Source organism: Bactrocera dorsalis, chromosome 2 (assembly GCF_023373825.1).
Source record: "Bactrocera dorsalis isolate Fly_Bdor chromosome 2, ASM2337382v1, whole genome shotgun sequence".
Taxonomy (NCBI): domain Eukaryota; kingdom Metazoa; phylum Arthropoda; class Insecta; order Diptera; family Tephritidae; genus Bactrocera; species Bactrocera dorsalis.
Window position 1 is genome coordinate 105,727,487 of NC_064304.1, and position 24,506 is coordinate 105,751,992.

Here is a 24,506-nt window from a genome sequence, read left to right on the forward strand (position 1 = left end):
TTGCAATCATTAAATTGTCTTATTATTTTACGCACTTTCAACCGACGGTCTGCCAATAAGAGATCAAGAAGTTTCGTCACCTCACCTTGGTAGTATCCATTTTCGGTGCATCTGACCGCGGCTAATCGAAAACTGACCTTGTTAAAACTCGCTAAATCAATTTTTGACGAACGCAATCAGACGTGAAGGGTCATGACGTAGATCATTCAAGTGAATATTGATATCACTACGTGATTTTCGTTCCAAAATCAAGATTCAGCTGCACACGCCAATTTCCGTACGCAGATAAAATACAAAACTCCTGGTTTAAACCGGCTAAAATTTGGGCAGTATTAGTCATCGTAATAAAAATTTCTATATCTCTAAAATACATTACTTAAAGTACAGCTATCTCAATCTCTATATATACGCTACTGCTATCGACTCTAATCAAGATACGCTTACTAGCATTTACACGGCAATTACTTAGTCATTCAAAAGCACAGACACAAATTAAATTTGATAACAAAAGTATAAATATGTATAAATACAAAGACGGATTATTTTAATTATCTGGCGTATGTGAATTTAGAAGTCTGCATTTTTTTTATGCTATGAAATGGCATTTTTTTCGATCTTTAGAAATCTAGATATACAATACATAAACTCTCAATTAAAAATTTATAAAAATCAAACGTATGTGCGTTGAACTTGAAAAAAATATTGAATGACAGAGTGTTCAATGATTCGTACGAGACACTCGGCTATTACCCTAATTTTACCGATACGTTTTAATATAAACCGTTACACGTTTACCCAGGCAGAAATGATATTTGTCAATGAAAAGCGAAAGTTATTTATAATTGTTGTTTACAAATTAGAATTTTTGCCGGTAAATGCTAATGAAGGTTGTTGTCCTCAAAAAAATATATATGTATGTATAAGAATATAATTAACCGAAAATGTACGTGAGAATGTACTATATGTTAGCTGGCGTACGCAAACATGTTTCATTTCTAAAGAGATCCCCAAGCAAACAACGTATGAGTAGCACGCTAATTATTATTTACATTGTTATCACACGATCAATTAATTTGGCCATAAAAAAAAAATTCATATAGTATACATATCTGGCAGAAATATGTACTATATATACAAATATTTGAACAAATATCAGCGAAGTGAGTTAATGATTGATAACTGTATACGTACTCTATATGATTAATCTCAAAGTTATTATGCCAAAATACATATACCGTTCAAATTCTAGCAAAGAAAGACGTACATAAGTCTTAAAAGATCTGACAAAAAATCTCTGATATGTTCTGAATTATGATTCCTCCATGGTTATGGTTGTATTATTGTTGTTCCTATTTATAAACATATAAGTAAGTCTAAAAGTGCTGCAGGCGACCTCTAATTTCAAATAACCAATCGACTGATCTGGAAGAAGTATTTAAGAAAAAATACCCATATTGAATTTTTTTAAATCTACCAAAATTTATAGTAGGCAATTAGTTAAAGGAAGAAAGAAAAAAACGATTGCCTTATTATAAAGTAAATAATGTAGGTATTCAGAATTTTTTTCAGGTATCATTCTTTGGACCAGGCCTTATCGATGGTGTGGTCCATTCAATCAAGGGATTATACTCCAAAACAAGTCTCGTGAAGGTCGTCGAAAATCAATTATTGAGCCGAAAATTTTTGATGCTGTCCCCAAACTGGCATTGCAAGATCCTCAAGACAAATATCCTCAAATTCAGACGACTATGGGTATTGGTAGTGGGCTCAGCATTCATTTAATATTGAATGAATGATCCCATAATTTATCAATCGCCCAGAAAAAGGCCGATTGTTCAAGAGAAATGTTAAAATAATACGATAGCGGTGCTTCGATACACGTTTATGGCACCGTGAGATGATCGTGGACTTACGCGTGTGAGACCGAAGGTAAAGAGCAGTCGACTGTACAGCTGTTTTCAGATGAGTCGCAACAATAAACTGGCTAAATACAGGCGTGATGTTTTGCTCCACGGTGAGATATATTCTCCCCACTTATCGTCAGTCAACAAAAAATTTGTATTGCTCTGGTTGTGTTGTAAAAAATTGCTCTCATCCCTAAAAATTTTCCATTTATATATAACAATGCCATAACTCTGCTATTTTGTTGAATATTTCTTCCAAAATACAAGTCATTACCAACCCAAAGGTATTTCGGACAATAGCGTAATAAACACTCTAAATGAGAATAAACGCCAAAAAATCTAAGCCCCCTTTGGCCTTTTCACGTCGCTATCTGATTATACTTTAGAATCATTAAACTGTTTACATTTTAGGCAAACTTCGTAAAATTGTCACGTCAATAAATTGCGATACTTATCAGCATGATCTTCACCGTGTCAAGCAAGTGTGATCAACATAATTTTAACACTTAACTTAATGACATAATTAAAGCACAGAAAATCAGTGAGTTTAGAGGCAATTTGCAAAAATCGCCTGAGAATATCGGTGCATGTGAAGTGCCGTTTGAAATCGCAGCAATTAAGCGAAATTCGTTGAAAATTTGTTTCCGCAAGTGTGAATCGCATTCGAAATTACAAAACACAGAGGGACATACATGCATTTAGTTATTTATAAATAAATAAATAAACACTAACATTTGAGAAATTTGCTGAAAATAAAGCTTAGCCACGCATAGTAGAATAAGCGTTGAAGCTAATAAAGCGTAAAACACACACTCACTTATCTGCACGCCTCAAACGCTTCAAGTCTCACTAACTAGCAGATATTTAGTTTGTAACTAATTTCTAACAGTACAATAAAACAACAATAACAATTGTGCAGTTAAAAGCCGCCTCTCTTTATTGGTGTTGTTGTTTTTGCTTGTTTGCAACAAGTGATTTGCGGTCGCGTGCCGTTGCCGCAAGCATGTTTTGCCAGATTATTACTGGGTTAAATGCGCACAACAACAACAACCATTAGTGATGTAACGCAATTACTCGATGATGAAAAGTAAACGCTTACAGTGCTTGATCACACTAATCATGAATTGATGTGGGTATTTTATGATCGGAGTTATATGTACTTACATATGTATGTATATACTCGTATAAGCAAGTTGACACACATGCAATATTAATTGCATCTAATTTTAAAGAATTTTTTGCTTGAGCATAAGGCCCTGCCTGATCATTTTTAAGTATGGTATTAAGTACTTGAAGACGCTTCACTGAACATGCAAATTTCTTTCAAGGTAATATAATTACTATTTATAACGATGTTATTATGCTTATGATGGGCATACGTACAAAAAGTCTCAAGTAACTTAACATGGAATGTAAAACTTTAAACTTACGAATACTTTAATGTACTACTATGAGCAAAAAATAGTCAGACACTGTTCGTTATTCAAAAATCCTTAATTTATGTATTCTTCGAAATCAATATCGTCCCTTTCAAAATAATCCCCCTTGACCTCAATACACTTGTGTCAACGTTTTTTCCAATCCTCGAATCAGTTGTAAAAGTCAGTTTCTGGAATAGCTTTCAATGCGCCTAGCGAGATACGTTTGCTGTCTTCAATTGACTCAAAACGGGATAACGGAGCGGTCGTTTGAGTTTGCTGAAAGCCAGAAATCAGACGGAGCTAAATTAGGCGAATGCGGTGGTTGCGGTACGACGTTGGTTGAAAATTCGAAAAATCGAAACTTTTTCACGAAGAAGCAATGCAGTATCTGACGGTGCATTATCGTGGGGGCTAGCCTTACTGAGGGCAAGGAAATCACTAGATCCTCTGCGATCAATCTTGGGCCAAAAAACTTTTGCTACACCGCAAGTACCGATGGTGGCTCCCCGCTGGCTTGGCTTCAAAGGAGCACTGCCATTCTACCGATAGCTGTTCTAGGGTGCCTCTTCTTGCTAGCTCATTAGCTTTAGAATTTTCAGCGATTTCGCTATTGTCCGCAACGCTGAACGCGCTGTAAGTCAAAAAGTGTTCTTTACGTTTTCTTTTGAAAGCCCAACTTCTCTGAGTCCTATTGCCACTTACGCAACCATACTTCTTCCGGCGATGTCTACGATTGGATGTGGATGGGAGTGAACATAAGTATCCAGAATGTGCCCTAGATATTGCTTCGTATCTACCGGGTGCAGACGGGTGCTCAAGCCAATGACTTCCTTTTACAGTAAACATGTTGCGCTCCTCATAGCTAATTCCTAGGAATGCGCCTCCTTAAGTACCAGTCGATCAGTCTCTATAGAGTTTTTAGTAAGACGGAGGAGAGACTGATGGGCTTTACGCCCTTGCCTTCGCGATGAACATAACTCTGACTCGTCTCCAGAACCCGGAATGTAACTCAGTCTGATGCAGTTCACATAGGTGCAAAAATAGTACTATAAAAGTATTTAATCTAATCTGATAAGTTCTTAAACACCGACTATAACTTTTCAAGAACACAGACACCATCCATACCCAGTCTACAAGTATATAGCATGAAACTAGATTACAAGTACTTAGTAAGTATAAGGGGTTCCTGCCAGTGCTGTATGACGATTGACACTTAAAGTTCCGGATTCTTAATTCCAGGAAGCAAGAAGAAGAAGTCCATGTTCCAATCCTAGCATATCATAGCTGGAGATTTTTCTAACTAACAGGTCACGTTAATTGATTTTATGCGAGTCAATAATCTCAACATGAAAATTTCGTCATATTGCATTTCATTAGAAAACTGCGAACCTCTTTCCAATTACAATACATTTATTATAATTTTATGCAGAACAGCTCGTAACCACAAATTAAACTTTCGAAAGAAGTGTCAACTTTTCAATTAAAGGCTTAACTATGAAATTCTAAAGAAAGATATTAAAAAAACACGTGTAGGAAAATTAATGTGTTTGTAAGTGTATATACTTCTTATACTCTTTTGTTGTTGGTTGGCATTATTGCAATTTACTTGTCGCTACTTCAATAACTTTACGTTAAATTACTATGCAATTATAATAATATTGTAAAAATAATTCTATATTAGTTTTAATATTGAAATCTTTGAACCATGCAGTGGATTTAATCTCGGCCAATGCAACACTTTAATTTACAGTTAAGGCACACTCTCCAACAAAATATACCAACTAATCGTACCTAACTGGTTTATTCAAGTTTCTACTGTAAAAGAATCAGAAACATTTTTTATAATTTTTAGAAAGTATTTTTTAAAATTTATGTAAAGGCGTGAATGGAAAAAATTGAGATGAACAAAAAGAAAAATCTCTGCGCAAACAACTTTTTTTTTACAAGTGACCCAAGTTTGTTCTTCTGGTTCCGAAAATTCAAGTAATTGCTCCCAATCGGTTGAAAACACAAAACCAATTCTCTGTTTCGCACAAAAACTCATTCGTCCAAATATTTTTGAACGGAAAGAGACGATCAGTCGGCCACGTCATGGCAGATCAAAAATCAAGATTATGTATGTTGACAGTTTAATTCGATTATCGAGGTATGGCGCCCTTCAAATTTCTTCTGAGCGGCCTAACTGTCAACAAGGAATATTATTTGAGTGTTATGCGTTGGCTGTCTGAAGCTATGCGTAAAAAAAGGCCGGAAAGGACAATTCCTTATTTTTGCACCACGATAATTCACCGTCGCATAGTGCATTGATTCTTATCCAAAAAAGAAAATTTTACTGGATGCCATATGCCGGTGCACTCCATTTGTTTCCTACTATCAGGCTGTCAGGTTAATGAGCCCTAGAACTACTCTAAAATCAAATTGGAAGGTGAATTTTGTTCCATCTCCTTCAAAGGCATGCCATGCGGCACGATATGTAAGTAAGAGATGGTCCATTACCACACTTCTTTGTTCAATAAATTTAGACATAGTAAAAATCGAAGAATTTACTTTTAGAGTCTCACAAAGCGGCGTGTATCTCAAATACTAATGAATAATTTGAAGTGAAATTCAGCATAGATGTCCCTAACAGTACTACCAACTTTCAGAAAAAAAAATTACTGATTCGAAAAACACGCGAAATATAAATTAAAAATTCACCTTTCAATTGGATCACAGTATATACATACTAAATTTCATAAGTTCTTTTTGGTAATTTTGGTATAGCTAGGGACGTCCGAACGAAAACTACGAATATTATTTTAAAGTACTTTCATCTGCAACAGCCAGCTTATGTTGAGAATTAGACAGTTGACACTCAAAACAAGCGCTTTTAGGCAAATAATAAGGCTACATACAAGATGCGTTTTAAAGTAAACAGGACTTAAAAAACAGAACAAATGTTTTTTTGGCAAAATCAATTTATTTTATTCAAAATAGTCTCTTTCTGCTTCAATACAACTTTTTTCATGGCCCAAAAGCATGTTGAACGAGTGTTTCAGCTCGTTGAGCGGTATGGCTGCCAGTATGCCGGTGCAAGCCTTTTGAATGGTCTCTACGTCTGCATAACGCTTTTCTATCATGGTCAAATGCATTTTTTCGAAAAGGAAGAATTCGCACGGTGCCATATCAGTTGGATACGGGGAGTTGTTAGTGGTTAAAATGTGATTTTTGGTCAAATAATCGGTCACAAGCGTCGATCGATGAGACGGCGCATTATCGTGCAACAAACACGGTGATCACGGATTTCGATTAGCCCACATGTTGATCGTCATTTATGTCCTCACGACCACTTTGAAAACGTTGCACTCTGCTACGGGATAAGCAATCATCGCCATAAACTTCTTTCATCAATTGAAACGTTTCGGTAAAAGTTTTACCAATATTAAAACAAAATTTAATATTGGCTCTTTGTTCGAAGCTCATTTTCGTCGACATATAGATGGCGCCACCGAGGGGCAGTAGATCCAAAAAGTCCTGTTTAGTTTGTAAAGTACCTTGTAAACTTAGACAGCCTTATAAGTGTTGTGGGGATACTAAATACAGACACAGCGGCATAGAGGTAGTTCCTTTTCGAGCTAACAAAGGCTTCCATTCTGGAGTCTTTTCAAAGAATTGGCGTATGTTGAAAATCTTCTCATTTACAGATTTTCCAGATTTGAAGCCACACTAATAAGGTTCTCAGTTTGTTGACGGTGGTTCTTCAGTCTTTCACACACTACGCTCTATAAGAGGGTATATATGTTCCATTAAAGAGGTGGTAATTGTCGAAAATGTATACATTTAATTTCAAAGTTTCGCTGTGAATGTGAAGATCTAAAAAAGTTGTACCAATTCTAGCACTTCGAAGGCCGATAGGCACCAAACAAAAATTATGTTGTCTGATTGATGGTATTCCGAAGAGACCGTGTTTTTTGAGCTTTTGCTTGACAATACCACAATTAATGCTGAAGTGTATTGTTATCAATCGGCAAATTGAGCGATGCACTCACACAGAAGAGGCTGGTCAATAGAAAAGATTATCCTCATGTAAATATGATAACTGGCCAAAAGCTTTTGCAGCCTTAATGTGATGTTTTTATTTTTTCCTTATTTTCCCGACTTGGCATCTTCGTACCAATACTCGTTTCGGTCTCTACACAATTTTTTGTATGATAGAACCTTCACCTCAAATAAAGACGTCAAAAACCACTTGGACTAGTTGCTTGTTTGTAAAGATCAACAATTTTTTGTGCGTGGAATCTATGTCTCGCCCGAAAGATGGCTATAGATATTGGATCAAAATGAAGAGTATATAATTTCACAAAATGTTTTACACAAGAAAAAATTGTGTTTGAATTAATGAGCCACTAAATATAAGAAATTCACACGAAAAGAGTATTAAATATTATAGCATTTTCTTGTTTTTTTTTTTTTTAATTTCATAAAATTCTCGCTTTAGCGGTATCAACTCAATTTAACGCTAATTTTTTCCAGTGCACTCACGTGACTAATGCAGCCTCTCTGTGCATAAAATATTATATACAATATTAGTGACCGCTGGGCACTAATCTTAGTGCTCCATGACGCGTAGAAACTTGTCTGAGACCGAGGCTCGATGCAGAAAAAAACATGAAAGGCAAAAAAAACAGTTATTTATATATGCGCTAATGAAAATGAATAACGTAGAGTTTTTTCGCCACGAATTAAATTATAAAAAATTAAAAAAAAAATACAACAACAACTATTATGAATGAACTCACAGCTTAACTTACATATAGAAATAAATGGAACTAGAATATGAGATGCTAGATTTACACACACCGATTGCTGATGCTGTGGCAGCAAGACAGATACAGATACACTCATACATATAAATATGTGTGTGTTTGTGCTGTGCAATAGACACTCGTGGCAGGGAGATAGTATTTTTTCTATAAACGCCGCAGTGCAGCGCGGGCACTGTGAGTAGTTGTTGTATTTGGATTTTTTTTGTTAATGCTTATTTCACTTTTTGTTGTAGACGATTTTTTGTTGTAACCAGGCCAGGTGTTGAAGTACTTATATTAAATGCTGCAATTTTATTGTACTTGTTAATTTGTTGCTATTGTTTACTTTTCCATTATTTTCATTACTGTTGCATGCGATTATGGCGCTTGCTGTTGTTGTTGTTTTTATTATTATTGTTTTTGTTGCTAATGTTGCAATTGCTTTATGTTTAATTACGAAAAAGTGATTGTACAATTGCTGCCTAATAAATTGCACACACACACACGTACATTTGTATACTTGTATATGTATATATACATATATGCTTATACATGCATACTTTGTATATGTATTTGTAGCTATGTAACCCATACAAATATACATACATTTCAAGAATTTTGCTATGAAATTCAGTTGCAACATTTCGCAATTGCCACCCAGAGCACAGTTGTCTACATCTCTAAGAAGCGTTTGGTAACGGTTCCTACTACTGTAACTGCGCATTCGTGACATTTTCTGCGATCAACGCAACGCAAAAATTTCGAGATAAAACAACAAAAATGTCAGACAAAAAGTCAAAAAAGTCAGCGCCTGGCGACGAGGAGCGCGTGGCCTTCTTGGGCGTTGGCTTGGCGGTGGCGTGCGGTGAGCAACAAGCAACGCAACAACTTACGCAACCGAAAGTCCAAATATTAGCTGCGCAACAGCCGCAGCAGGATGAGCGTTGTGTGGACGTCGATGACGCACTCGAGCGGCTGCAAGGTGAGGCGTTGGCGCGCATGCTCGGTGAAAACGGTCGCTGGCAGGTGTTTTGGTGCTGCTTGCTGTCCGCTTTCCAAGGTGCCTCCACTATGCACATTTTCTGCTTCGTCTTTCAAGTGAGTGAATTTTATAATATATTTTAAATGCATATGCAAACAGGCATACATAAATATACATATGTATATAGTAACTGCAGATTTTGCTGGCCCGAGTGCGTGACGTAACGCCAGTAAAGCCATTACAATATTTTTCGATTTTTTATAAAAAACATATAAAACGCTTTTTAATCGCTTATCGCTTTAGCTGTTGTGTAAATACAGGCTTCGTTTGAATTGCATAAATTGCATGTAATGATTTTTGTATTATTTGTTTGCGTTTTAACTAAATATTTGTTTAAAACATATTTTGTTAATGTGCGCGAATTTGCACGAGCTCCAATTGAAATTCTAACACTTCACAGCGTAATTCACCGTGGCAAATGCATTAATAAGTATATTAAATGTTAGGGTGCTGTGAGGCGGAACACTAGGGTGATGCTAAATAATTTTTAATTGAAAAAATATTAAATTGAGCTTGTGAAGTGATTGACAAAATAAATTATGTATTTCTCAATCAAATTAAATGACTGCAACGAAATTGTGTGACGCAACAAAAAATCGTAACCATATTTTTTTGTTTTATTTGAACCGAATTGTGGATTTTACTTTATTTTTCGGTGAAATACTACTACCCTTAGTGTCAAAATTGAATTATAGGGTGGCTATTTGTTCGAATATTAGATATTAAAAATTGGTTAGATTACAAAAATTATGACGAAAACGCAAACAGAAGAGCTAATAAAGCTGAAAATTTTTCGATAGGGTTGCCACTTAATTCCAATTTTTTACTGATTAAAATTCGTAGGAAATATAAAATATTTGCAACAAAAATCTCTATCTATTTTTTTGTTTCGAAGCGAATCGATGACTTTTTCTACTTTTCGGTGAAATACCCTGCTTTTACTGTAAAAATTATATTATGAGGTTGCCATTTGTCCGAATATAAAAAATAAACAATTGTGAAGTAAAGAAAATAATGAGGAAAATAATAAAATGAGTTAAAATAAAAATTTTATTCGATGAGTTGCCACTTTATTTGAAAAATTTACTATATTATAAATATTAAGAAAAAAATGGTAAGATAACAAAAAAATGAGGAAAATGGGAAACTGAAGACTGTTTTAACATATATCAAAAATTTCGAAACGATTACTACCTAATTCAAATTTACTGATTTAAATTGGCAGGATATATAAAAGATTGTTAGATACAGATAAAAATGCGGAAAATGACAAACTGAAGAATTAAAATAAAAATATTTTTCAAGAGGGTTACCACCTTATTTGAAAATTTCTTTGCCATAAAGAAATTGAAAAAAAGTTCAGTAGGGTTGCCACCTAATTAAAATTTTTCAATTATATAAATTTGTAGGACATATAATTTTAATTTTTAATTATCCTAAAACCCTTGCGGCTTAATAAGAGTTACACTCTAAAATATTATTGCGAAGTGATGCCACCTGCTTAAAAATGTATACGCCATTAAATAAATTGAATAATACAGTACGCGTATTAAACTAAAGAAAAATGTTTTTTTTCGTATTTTTAGTAAGATTATCAAATTATTTAACACATTTCCACTGAGAATCAATCAAGACTTTTACAACATATCTGAAAATTTAATAAAATTCATGTAAACCAATTTAAATTTTTAATATTATAATAGCAATAGAATTCTAATAAATACGGCAAACCCATTTCAGCTTAGCTTACATGTAGAGTTCAGCAAAAACCCAAGTGCAAATTCTTCATAAATTTTTTCCAATATGAAATTTAGAATTCTTTACAATCAGATGGCAACTCGTCCAATTTTTTTTTAATAATACCATCTCATATCTCATAGAAATTATAATAATTTTTATTTTACTTTTTCATTAAAACAACTTTTGCCACCGTCTCCCTGATTAGGGTGGATCTGGAAAATATATTTTTCAAAAACTCTAAATAACACTACGCAATTCTATTATTAGCAAACCAAGAGTTGTATTCTTATTTATTTCTTTTTATACATATTTTATGCCAATAAGACTCCGTATATCGTACATATATGCCCCACCCTAATGTACCAATCGTAAAAAACTTTAAAAGCTCGCTATGCTAGCTTGTTTTACATAAATAGCATTGAGTCTAAAACAAATTTGTAACTTGAAACTTTTAATTTGAAAAAAAAAAAACTGAGCGGAGATTATTCCTAAATATACCGTTAAATAAATACTCAACTTTTTATTGCTTGAGTTACAACCCACGTTATAATAAAATAAAAGCTCAGAGAAAGCACTTTCGAATAATAAAAATCTATTATATATTATATAAACCCTCCAGAATAGGTTCCAACTCCGCCAATGCTCTCTTTGGGTATGGAAAAAGTGGTAAAGGCCATCCAGCGTTTGCCACCAAAAACATAAACTTTTTTTTAGAAAATATCAGTTACAAAAAATTACGAAAATGCAAATAGTCGTTAATGTGTACCCATTCAGAAATTTTTCCAAGGTTTAATAACACTCATTAAATGTTGAAAAACATGTTGGAAAATAAGTCGTTAACACCAAAGCCACAAAGTTTATGTAAATATGCGAAAAACCATGCCATGGCGACCAGAGAGAAAAACTCAAATGAAAAATAACGAAATTATCAAAAACCACAAAAGTACTATAAAAAACTCAAAATTAAAGAAAAAAGCTTTTTCGGCGATGTACAATTAAATATGTACCTCAGCACAGGGTGGCTCATAAATTTATTTCTTTTTTTAATTTGTTTCTCAAGAAAAAAATTTCTACAAATTATTGCAATTCGGTTTACTCAAAGCAATAAGTACCACTATTCATAGATATACATATGTATATATCGACGTTTGACTTCAATTCCCTCTTTTTATGTGAATCCCCAACGAATTAAGTAAAGGTTTGAGCTAATAAAGAATTTCTAAAAATCGTTTAAAGCGCACTAGACACGTGGATATGATAGTAATTAAAGGTAATAAAATTATTGTCTGAACAACGATTATACTTTGGAAGTAGCTGAAGTAATGAACGAAATTTGAGAATAAATTACCTAGAACGTGTGAAGCGCATTATTACTAGTGCTGAGTCTTGAATCTGTGCTTACGACCCGGAAACAGGCGATGGGCGAATATCGTGGCAAAAGTGAGCCGCAGACGAAAAAACACGTCAAAGCAAGTCAAAAATCAAAGGTATGTTGACAGTTTTCTTCGATTATCGAGATGTGGTGAACTCCGAACTCGACCGGCCAAATTATCAACAAGGAATACCATTTAAGTGTCATGCGTTGTTTGCGCGAAGATATTCGACAAACTGATCGATCAAAATGAAGTCATTGTATGGAAAACTGTTTTAATTTAGAAAATATCTTCACAACATTTTATATAAAATATTTTTCTAAGCAACACTACACTCTTCGAACAAATTTTTGAAATTCGAGGACTATATCATATAGTTGTCATACGAACTGATCGATCAAAATTAAGTCCTTGTACGGAAAACTTTTTTATTTTATAAGATATCTTCCCGAAATTTGACCTACATTATATTCCAAAGAAGCGTTTTAATCTCTGAACGATTTTTCAGGTCAAACCACTATAGCATGTAGCTGCCATTCAAATTGGCCGATCAAATTTAAAGCAAATACTAATTATACTATTTTATGCTAAAAGAACTGCACCTGTTAAGGGTATTAAAATTTGATGCAGCCGAAGTTAACGATTTTTCTTGTTAATCTAAAAATTGGTCTCTTTCATGAAGTTATGAAGCCAATAGTCCAATGTTCTCATAATTTCTGAACCCAAGTCTCACCACATCTTCTCCAATCAGCATTTTGCCGGCAAGTTTTACGATAACTGTCACCGTTTTGTTGTTGTCGTTACAACCTTTGATTTATATCTAAACTCTGATCATCAAACTAATGAAACGACGTCAGCAAATAGCTGGACGCCAAGCGTTGTAAATTTACGTAGTTGAGAAGATAATGTCATGTAATTTGTTGTTGCTGTAATTAAGCTGTCAGCAGGTTATTAACCGCAATTAAAGACGTGTTTTTGCTTAAACTATATTATTTTAAATACTACATTTCGTTGTAGACAAACGAGTGAGGGTTTTACAACAGCATATACATATGTATGTGCGCGTGTTTGGCAAGTCAGCTGGTGCGTATGAGTAATCCGCGTTAGTGTCAAGTAGCAGGCGATCACTCATTGTGATGAAGTAATACCTTAATATATTTGTTGTAGTTGGTTTTTTAATTTTTTATTGCTGTTTCATTCACTTTTTCCCCCTTTTTTATTGTTGCAATCTATTTAATACTTAAGTGTTGTTTTTTCGGAAGCATTTTCAAGTTCAAGTCGGTGTTAACGGCAAACTCATCGCGGCTGCGCGAAATGAAAGTGAGTTTTTCTCGTTGTTGTTTTTGTAAAAGCGAGTAAAAGTTGTCTGTTAGACCCAGTGGCGTTGCCCGTTTGCAATAGTCATGGCTGTAAAGCGGTTTATTGCTAATTTATACTGCTTTTAAGCTTTTTTGTTTTGGTTTTGTTTTTCGCTCACTTTGTATTTGGTTGCGTTAGTTAGTGCGCTTGGCTTTTCGGTTTGACTTTGAACTGGTATTTCGCCACTTCCAGTCAGTTGGGACGGATATGCGTGTGTGGATTCAATTACCTCATAAGCATGAATATGAATTTGAGTGTCTAGTTTGGTTACACACTCCAGTTAAAGTTTAGTGGCAAGCACCTTCGAGTAAGTCTAGTTGTAGTCGCCTTATGGAGGTTAAATGTAATTGTAGTAAGCAGGGCAATGGAAATATTTACATAAACAATATCATTTTTCAATCGGTTTAAACATTTTTCATATCAACTTGATTAATGATATGCGTAGCAATCCCAAATATGTTAAGAAGTTAAAAAAACATCTTGTTTCAGTGCAGAGTTTGTTACTCAGTCCAAAGTAGCACCTGTTGACAACAGAGATTATGCGTAGGATTTCAAGGTTAGTAGACGAAGTTATCTACGACTTCGAAGCTATAACTGTCAATAGTGACTGCGAGACAAGTCGCGAGTGCGATGACTGTTTGATGACAGGAGATATTTCGTCTTGTCCTCGCCACAGCAAGACCCATATGCTTCGCTTATCTAGTTGGGTAATTGCTATTCGAACCTCATCACAGTAGGGTAATGGAACATCTATTCCATCGGCATCGATTGGGGAATCTGGTTCGCCATCTCCTGATGTTACACTTTCACTGCCGTTGAGCAGGCTGGAGAAGTGTTCCCCTCATAACTTCTCCAGCATAAACAAAATCTTCATGCATTTTTACACAGGTCTTTGAAATACAATTCTTTGTGACTTGGATGAAGGATTTTCTCGATTACAACTATTTGAAAAACAAAATTTCGCGAAATTTTTACGGAAATTTTAATTTTTTTTTAAAAGTGTCTGCCAAAAATCCATTTTTCAGTTTTTGTTTTTCCATCATCCAAGTTCTACATCAGCTTATCAGCTTAGAAACCAACAAATCCATTTTATCGATTGTATTATAATTTCTAAAATAATTAGATAATAATACATAAATTAATATCTAACAAATTTAGTTATAAAAAATTAACTAATTCCAACTTTAATTATAGAGGTGCCTACTGGTTTCTATATTTTTTACATCATTTCTTTAGCGGAAGAAAATAATTTTCCCATATTAATTAATAAAATCTAGTAAAATCGAATGATGCATAATAATTATTTTTCCTACGAAAATATTAAGGAATACCCACAAATCCAGCTGAAGTATATTCTCAATTCTTCAGTCTGCTACACTTCATTATTCTAATACTACTTATCTCGGAAGCTCATCAGCAATTTTCCTTGAGAACAAATTCTTCCAGCAAAACTTTATTACTCATATCAGAATAGAATACCGCTTTGCACTCTGAATTTCCCCCCTTCAACACAAACTGTTTTGTTTACACGAACACCGAATCAGATAAAAACCGTTTGCGACAACTGTGAGCTGCTTCTACAGCGCTGTTAAATCGATGTTAGCGCTAAGTACGTGCTACTCACTCTGCTCTACAGTGCGAAATGTCAATGCCAGCTGGGAAAATTGGTTCTGGTTTTTGTTAATTAAGTGAATTTATTTGTTTATTTATCTATGCTAAACTAATTGCAAATACCTATTGTGCTCAACGGGTCACGTTCTTGCCATTTGTGAGTACATATGTGATTTTGTTTTAATTTTATTTCAAACAGCTTTAAATATATTCATTATTATATATATTCGCAATACCTTGCATAAAATTAGCAGCAGACTTACTTGCCTATCTAAGTGCGCGTGAAGTGTTTGTCATACTTTGACTGACGTTGGCACTCCAGCGTGCATCTAAGCCAGAGTTTGACATGTGAATGAATTTTTTTAGAGTACGTCAACGTATTGTTACTGAAATTTCCATACAGCTGGTCGGCTTGTGTTTGTAGAATACTAAAATTTATGACTGGTTATGATATAATTGTAGGTACTTATATGTCTCATTGTACGAGGGTGAACGGATAAAACCATTAAATTAATGTATTCTAATGAAAAGTTATTTATTATTTGGAGCAAATCAGCGATATGTTGAAGAACTTTGCTTTGAAGATGATTGTGGCCAGACGTTCGTCCACCGGGGTATATGCCAGGTCTCGACGGTGGAGTCTGTCCCCACCACGAATCTCACACCAAATCTGCGCTCCTTTATATGGCCTATTCGTCTCAGTCCTTGTCCCGTCCATCGCATTTCTTGGACGGCGGTGATGTCAGCCTTCACTCTAACGAGGACATCAACCAGCTAGGCAGCGGCACCTTCCCAATCAAGGGACTGGACATTCCAGGTGCATGCCCCCAAATCGTAATCCTTAATTTGTTTGGCATTGTCATCATCAAAAGGGGGATCTCTCATCCAAGACTGTTTAAACTTTTTCATTGGGGGCGTTTTTTGCGTGGCGGTGCGTGGCCCAATCCCAATGTCTAACCCTGGGGAAGGATAGTCCGCCTTTTTACTTTAGCTCACCTTTAAAAGAATGTTTTTTGACAACCCAGACTTGGTCTAAGACCAGAATTCATGAGTTGCTTGAGATATATGTAAAATAATCAGAATCCGTTCTGATACTTGAATAAACTTCAATACATGACTCCATCGTTGTTTGATAGCACAACGCTCTCTTAAAGAGTTCTGATTGGAAAAAAACCACTATCTAATCTACATAGTTATACCTTTATAAGTGTCTTTCGTAGATTTTCTGTCAGATTTATTTTAGAAAAGTATAATAACCATATGAATTAAAAACTTTTAACTGCCGACTTGACATCTGAAACAACCATCGTAATTATGTATAATTTTCTATTGTTTGTGCCAGAAATTCTCACACATATCCCCACCGGTAGTCCATGAAAAGCCATAAATCAAATTGACGGCTACGAAACTACACTTAAATTTAAATAAATCGAAGCAGTGGCAACACCATGTTATAAACTAATCATAGTATTTATATAAATATCTTTGACAATTATTTATTTGTAAATAATAAACTAAAATTACCACTTATTTAAATATATCACCCAACTAGACCATCGCCAAGGTCTACTGGTGCGCACGCCCTGATACTGCACCCGATATGGATGTATCGCTGTGGCGCAATCTAAGCCAACCTGCTGGCGCTTGCTCTATACTAAATTTAAATTACTCGCTGCTAACTGAAACCGCTGACACCGCTGAGACCGCGCAACTAATAAAATGCAACAATTTTGAATTCTCCCGTGAAGACGGTAGCGCGCGCTCGGTAATTGAAGAGTTTGGCTTGGTTTGCGGTCGTGAGTACATGGTGAGTGTGGTGGAAATGTGCTTCTTGGCCGGCGCAGCGGTGGGCAGTGTGTCGAGCGGCTGGATCTCCGATCGTTTCGGTCGCAAACATACGCTGATGGGTTTCGTTTTAGTACAAATTGTTTCCGGTAAGTAAATCTTATGGAATTTTCGTAGAACGGTTTTAAAATATGAAATTTTTTCTTCCCTCCAGGCACTTTAATTGCTTACTCCGTCAATTTGGCTATGTGCATGTCGATGCGTGTGTTTGCCGGTTTTGCCTCCATGACGGTGACTGTGGTTAGCTTCGTTCTCGTCGTTGAGTTGGTTTCTGGCAAATGGCGTACCATAACGGGCATTTTAAATATTTTGCCAGTTCCGATTTCGTACATTCTCATGGCTGTTATAGCATATTTTGTTCGGGACTGGCGGAATCTGCAATTGGCGATTACTCTACCTTGGTTATGCATGTTGCCGATGTGGTAAGTGAAGTGGCTGCACAAATTTGACGATATAAAAAGAAGTAATAGTTCTTACCATATTTTCATGGGCCCTTTAAGCAAGGATAAAATTTATCCGAAGACTGGCATTTCTAAAAATTCAGCTCCATTCAGTATATTCAGACTTATGGCCATCTCGAGTTCTGGATCGAGTCACATTCGGACCTAGCTCTCTATTACTACTTGCTCGGACTCAAAAAAATATATACACTCTGAGTATAAAATATATATCTAAATGAGCAGCTTGACGAGCTGAGTTGATATAGCAATGTCCAATTGTGCGTCCTCAGTTCCTCAGTTTTTGAGATATATGTAGATCTTCCCTTCAGGAAGCTGCTCACTTGTCGAAGCCTTGAACTACTATAGCCTATAATAATAACACGTCTGCATTTATGTATATAATATATTATACTCGTATTATATATATGCCATTATATACATATACATGTATATGGCCCGCGATTAAGTATTGTTATCCTGTTAATGCAAAATTAATTTCTGTGCATACCTCGGCCTCAAATCGCATACTCACAGGCCACTTATTTGTTATCAAGCTGGCCTTATCCCTTTTTCGTCAGCCATTTTAACCTTTTTTATGCGCTTGACTAACTCGGAATGTGCCCATTAAGTATTCATGCCTGCACATAGTATCGTATGTATATGTGTACATATGTACATGTATGTAATTCATGTTGACATTTTCCTTCAAATTCCTTGCAATCGACCCTTCGGTTTATGCAACGAAAATCACTTTATTGAAATTAAAATCAATTTCATTTCACCTCAATCGGGGTCGTCAGCCAACAATAGCGCCTTATGCCGCCCTACGGATGTACCGTTTGCTTTACTCATGGTTAATGATTTCAGCATTCCAACCATATTTTGCTTTCGCAATCGTATTTATTCACTTGCAACCTGTTGCTACAGAGTATATTAGTTTTGTTCTCCTAACGATTAAGGGTTATGTATATAAAATTATCAGGATGACGGAACGAGTTCAAGTACGGATGGCTGTCTGTCCGTCCGTTCGTCCATACTAGCTGTAAATTGAGTAAAACTGTAGATATTTGATGAAACTTGATATAATATTCCTTGGTAAAATGGAAATGACGAGTTCTTAGAATGCGTAATTGAACCAGTGCCACGCCCACAAAATGCCATTAGCCGAAAACTTATTCAGACCCATAACTACGCACAAAATTAAGATATAGAACTCTAATTTGGCACAGGGGAACGAATTATCCGGGACAAATAAAATTTAAAAAGTGGGTCTGGCACCGTTCTCTAATAAGATTAGTGTACTTAACTCCAAAATCACTTAAGCTACAACAACCAAATTTGTCAAAGCATATATTATAAGAACTCCTACCGGTAGCATGAAAATAGTACTTATAACTAAATACGCCAGAGGTACAGTGAGGTATGCCACCTTATGACGTCAAATTGTCCAAATATAACCAAAACTTTTAAAGCCATTAGGTACCGAATATGCGGACCCCGGTACCGATAGTTGACTTTTGACAGAAAATATCGGTCAATGTGTGAGATATACTTGTATAATTGTTATTCAAATAGAATTTTTTCTGATAATAATATGTATGTGTTTCAAAAATAGGTTTTATTGGATCAATAGTTAGACCTCATATACCTAATATAAAGATTTTCGAACTTCTGGAGGACTTAGTACCGTATATCTTAATAAAATAGGGAGAGCGTGTATTACTCAAAACATAGTATGGATAAAATTTGGCGAAGATTTGATTCAGCCCCCATATAACTAATATCAGGATTTTCGAACATCCGGCGGTCTTTACTCCATATGATTGGTTATTGTATGTGTGGAACCTTGATGAAACCCTTGGAGCATTTTATTAGTCTGGCATGTTAATTATATGTAGTCTTGATTAAAATAGGTAAAATCGAGTCAATACTACCCCCAACTCCCACTTAGAATAGAATAGGTCTAATCTCATATGCCAAGCATAATGAATTACGATCCTCTGGCTGACGTTTTCCACATCTATTCAAATATGTACCTTATATTATAGCCTATTACCTTATCGGTTGAGTCTACATGACATAGTATATGTGTCTCACTGGAAGAAGTTTTTAATATAATTTTAACTGACTCGAACTAAAAGAAAAGTAATCTAAGTTTATGGTCTTCAACATAAATCAAGAAAATACCAAATTTACTTGAAATTTATTCACGATCTTATCGAACAATGGACATTTAATCCTTTCACAAAAAATTTGTTTGCTATCAAGTTTTGATAGCACCTGAAGAATTTCCCTATCTTTGATTATTGCATGTTCAAAGTGTATAAAATGTTTGGTTACAGCCGAACATAGCCCATCCTTGCTTGTTCTATTTTATTTTACTGTTTTCACATGAATGCTAGAATTTCCCACAAAGATTTGATTGCTTATAAGGCTACCTATGTATTTAAGAATGTCTAAATAATTTGTTTGCGGCATATCTGCTTATTTGGTTTATCATTTTGTGCTTTGTTCGCGTCTTTTAGTGCTATCGACTCATGAAACCCCTTTAAGTGCTTACCTATGCCTGATTTTTTTTCCAAAATATACATAGTTTATGTGTACATGTGTGAGTAAATTGAAGGCTTTTGGATGCGCTCTTTTAACTGGAATCAAATCAAATGATAAACTGATTCAATTGGTTATTGCTATTGTAGTTGTTTGCTTTTGAATGACAGTACTCCCTAATATTTTTTATGTAAAAGTATAGCTAGGAGCAGTACTTAGAATCTTTTATTAGAGCGGCGTAGAGAAGGAGGGTAATATACAATTGCTATGATGGATGCGAAATTTGCTCAATATATTTCCGGAAAAGATTTTAATAGTTTCAACGTATTTTTGTAAACGAGGGAGAAAAAATAGCCATACTTCTTCTCAGGTATTTCAAATAAACCAAGAAATACCTTGAATTTTAGTAGTATATAAGCGGTAAATATGCAGGCATATAAATTGACATTCTTAAGAGAAGATTATTCTTTAATATTACTCGAATAGTAGTAGTTGTTATTGTAACGGTGATACCGTGCAGAATTAAGGTTATGAATTCACCAGTTTCCAGTGTTTTGACTTGAGTCAAAAGAAGTGTAAGCAGAAGGGTATCGGCGTTACATTACCTGATTTAGTGATTTTCTTCTCATTACGCTTCACCCCTACCCCTGATTACCGAATGTATGTATGTAATCTCACATCTATTATTCCTCATTTAATCATTTAATCATTCAATTTTCTATTTCTTCCACCAGGTACTACATGCCAGAGTCGCCGCGTTGGCTGCTCGCACAAGGGCGCCTCAATGATTTATATGCACTAGTAGAACGTGCTGCCGAGCTAAATCAACGCACCCTGCCACCAAACTATAAGAAGACACTTGAAGCTGCAGCACCGGCACCAATACCTAAGCCCATCAATGCATCAGCTACGGCCAAAAGTCAGCTGACGAACATACAAGCACAACAACAACACACACTGCCAGCATTTATGATGGCGTCTGAAAGAGGCGGACATACCATTGAAGCGGCAATCGCCGGCACTACCGAAGCTGTACCCGAAATTCATGAGAATCCATTAAAGGTGGTCTTTAATCGTTTTTATTGGCGCACAACTTGTCTGAATTTGATTGTCTGGTTGACTTTGATTATCGTCTACTATGGATTGACCTTGCATTTGAGCAATTTGGGTGGAGATATCTATTTGAATACGGTGAGTTGGAGGACGGATTATTATGTGTTTTGCGAGACATTTTATTAATTAGAAAGTTTTCACTAAATGTCCTAAGACAATAAGCAAATTCGTTGAGGTGCAATTATTCATTTGCAGTCTCGTAGAACCTCAATAATCAGGAGCTTTTCGCCTAGCTCTCCCAGAAGGGGCAGACAAATGCGAGCACGAAGTCTTTTTAAGATATCTTTGGAAAATATAAGGTTCGATTTGAGGACTTCAAAGACGTCGCTAATTTTAACGACCGCGGTACGTGCTCCTAATTGTTTTTGAAGAGTCAACCTTCGGTTGGGGACCCGCCGGATTGTCGATTACATAGCTTAAAACTAGGCACGACAACCCGCCGCCAATTTCCACCCATCTCTCCTGTATGATGCTCGGTGAAGAGGAGTTACAATCTATGACAGCCACTTTCAAGCTGTGGCTGTAACGCCTTTTAGTTATTGCACTGAACTGCTCTGTTCCCCCTTTCTTGGGCTTTTTCGCTTCATTCTTCGATATTTTGGTCTTCTGGCAGCCGCTTTGAATATTGGTTTCGGCGGAACGATCTGATTGTTTTCAGGAAACTTTCATACTATTCCATTACATATTTTTGGTGGTTTTATATACATATATATATTTTTACATAATCACTCATACCAAGGGCATTCATTAGAAGGGTTTCTTCTTGAGGTACCAAAATAATTGTTCTTTTATTTATTTTTTTATTGTTCTATTTTTATTTATATTTTTGTATCCCAGATCGTTGCCGGCGCAATTGAAGCGGTCACTGTTTGTGTCAGCATTTTTGTAGTCTTGAAAGTGGGTTTGCGGTGTAGCCTGATAGCATATATGCTAGTACCCGGAATTTGTTGCTTAGCTACAAATCTTGTGCCAACCCGAGATTTAAACCAAACTGCCGTAGTCGCGTTGGCAATAATTGGTAAGTTATGTTTAGAAGTAAACTATAAATATATATATTATTCCAATATATATAAATATTTATCTTTTACAGCAAAATGTATTATTGGCGCCAACAATGCCATTATTCCGTCGTACACCGCCATGCAGTATCCAACGGTTGTGCGTAATTTTGGTGTGGGCATGGGTAATCTGGCAGCGGGAACTGCCTTAATGTTAGTACCCTATATGTGGCTTTTGGTGAGTATAGCTTGGTTTTATTGGAGGCATACTAATATTTATATTCTCTAAAATGTTGCACAAAGTATAATAGTTTGCTTCTCTCAAAGTGGAATAGAGGTAGCAAAAGGGACGATTGATAGTATAGTTGAGAACCCTTCATTTATTGACGTTAGTTTATGAATACGACATCGAAACTATCCAACAAGCATGCGTATGGGAAATGAATTTATAAAATCAAAATTCGCTGAAGACACTGAAGGCCAGCGCAGCCAAAGCTAACCTCATTCTCCGTAATGAAATCTCCCTTAAGGGATACACAGTTAAACATACATATTTTATACCGCCTTAGTATATTGTATTTTGCATTTTTTTAACCAATTTGATTTTAAATAAATTTGTTTGCAATTTTTTTTTTGGTCCTTGCAGGAACATGTGGACCCACTGCTGCCAATGAGCATAATGGGTGTGTGCGGTATTATTGGCGCTATTTCGTTATTCCTTATGAAAGACATTGAACACTAGGGATATGCTAAAGTATGCATAAGTAAAGGACAACTTGAGAAAATCGTGCGCTTGGTCAATTCCTTCTCACAAATTGCAAAGAGGAGCCGAGAACGACATACAAGTAAAATATACGTAATATTAAAAAATTAAAACCCTTGGCCAACATTCCGAAGCTGTCGAAACTGTGATAAACGTAACTATTTGGCAGTTTGGAGATGTGAAAAGTTATAAAAATTTGTCCACAATAATTTTAGAGAGGAAGTGGAAAATGTAATAAAGTGTATATAAAATGTATACGCATCTAGTTGAAAGTAAATAAGGGAAATAATAGTTTAGAATATAAGTATTATTAAATACAAATAATGTTCATGTTTCTTGCCTCACTTAAAACATACATACATATCTAATTGAAAACCGAACTTTTTTGTGGAAATGTCAAGTTTCCAAAAAAGGAATTAAGTTTTACTAAGCTTTTAACTGTCGTCTCAATATGCAAAGCTCTCTATCTGTTACAATCACCACCCGTAAAAGCTCAAAAAAAAAGCTCACAAGCTTTCCAGAAAGTAACCATAAACCGAAGAAGAAAACTTTGAGCTTCATCACATACATATTTACTAAAGCTTGGTTAAGTTCAATTAAGTTAAGTTAATACCTATAAATCACACTTACATATATGATTTTTAAATGTATGAAAACTTCAACATAACATTATAACAAATAAATAATCTTAAAAAAGTTAATTAATATAGTTTAACTCGCGTAGTGGAATTGAGTAGTGGAATTTTCTCCAGAAATTCTAATTATAAAAGAAATAGACTGCAGCAAACAAGACGAGTCCAAGGTCGATTTAATAACAGCTTATTGGTAATTTAGAACTCTTAAGCAAATTTTTTTTCAATACATAAATTTTTTTAGAAAATATTGATTGCGCTTCTCAAGCTTTTTAAAAATGTAAGTTCAATGTTTGGATTGCGGTTGAAACTGTTATAAAAATTAAGGTCTTGCCTTGCTTTAATTCGTATGTAAAGTTTTATTTTATCTGCAATATAACGGGATACCTGATATTCTCTAAGGTTCTGTTTTATTTACTTAGTTCCTTAAGTCTATCAACATTAATTCAATCAAGTAGTACTTTCTCGAAAATGGAGTTAAACTCACGCACAGCACGATTGAAAGAGGTATAAAATGCGAATTTAGAAATACATCAGGGACAATGCAGGGGAATATTGAAATTAATTTTACCTAACAAATAAGGAAGTCAATACTTCCTTTAGAAACATCGAAAACAAGTGAAAGGCAGATAATGGACCATCGATGATTAAAATGATGATTTAAGGTGTAATAGTCATAAACGAGATTCATAAGACAGTATAGGGTCAACAATCTTAAAGGACTGCAGAGCAAATTTAAGAAAACTCCTTTGAACGTTCAAGCCTATTGAGCATAAAGAATATGGTCTTCAGATGAACACAGATAGAACGAACAAACAATTCCCACAGAATTTGTTTATTTTTAACAGAGCACTCAAAAATTTTGGAAATGGTACAGAGCTTAGAATTAAGCTTGTAATTGGAACTACATTTTTCTTAACATCTATAAGGATAG

The 24,506-nt window shown here is 35.1% G+C and overlaps 1 protein-coding gene across 2 annotated transcripts in view; it reads left to right on the forward strand.

The window, feature by feature from the left end:
• Positions 1–23,641, forward strand: part of LOC105227074 (solute carrier family 22 member 15) — a 36,116-nt gene extending 12,475 nt beyond the window's left edge. The window contains exons 1-7 of one of the 2 annotated variants that reach the window (XM_029550552.2): positions 8,875–9,207; positions 16,787–17,168; positions 17,234–17,501; positions 20,801–21,257; positions 22,017–22,197; positions 22,270–22,415; positions 22,824–23,641. In XM_029550552.2, coding sequence (XP_029406412.2) covers positions 8,890–9,207; positions 16,787–17,168; positions 17,234–17,501; positions 20,801–21,257; positions 22,017–22,197; positions 22,270–22,415; positions 22,824–22,919 — 1,848 coding nt within the window. In that variant the 5' untranslated portion in view covers positions 8,875–8,889 and the 3' untranslated portion in view covers positions 22,920–23,641. Of the gene's footprint in view, positions 1–8,874; positions 9,208–16,786; positions 17,169–17,233; positions 17,502–20,800; positions 21,258–22,016; positions 22,198–22,269; positions 22,416–22,823 lie in introns of those variants that run through there. The other variant, XM_011206244.4, reaches the window with a different exon arrangement.
• The last annotated feature ends 865 nt before the right edge of the window (positions 23,642–24,506 follow it).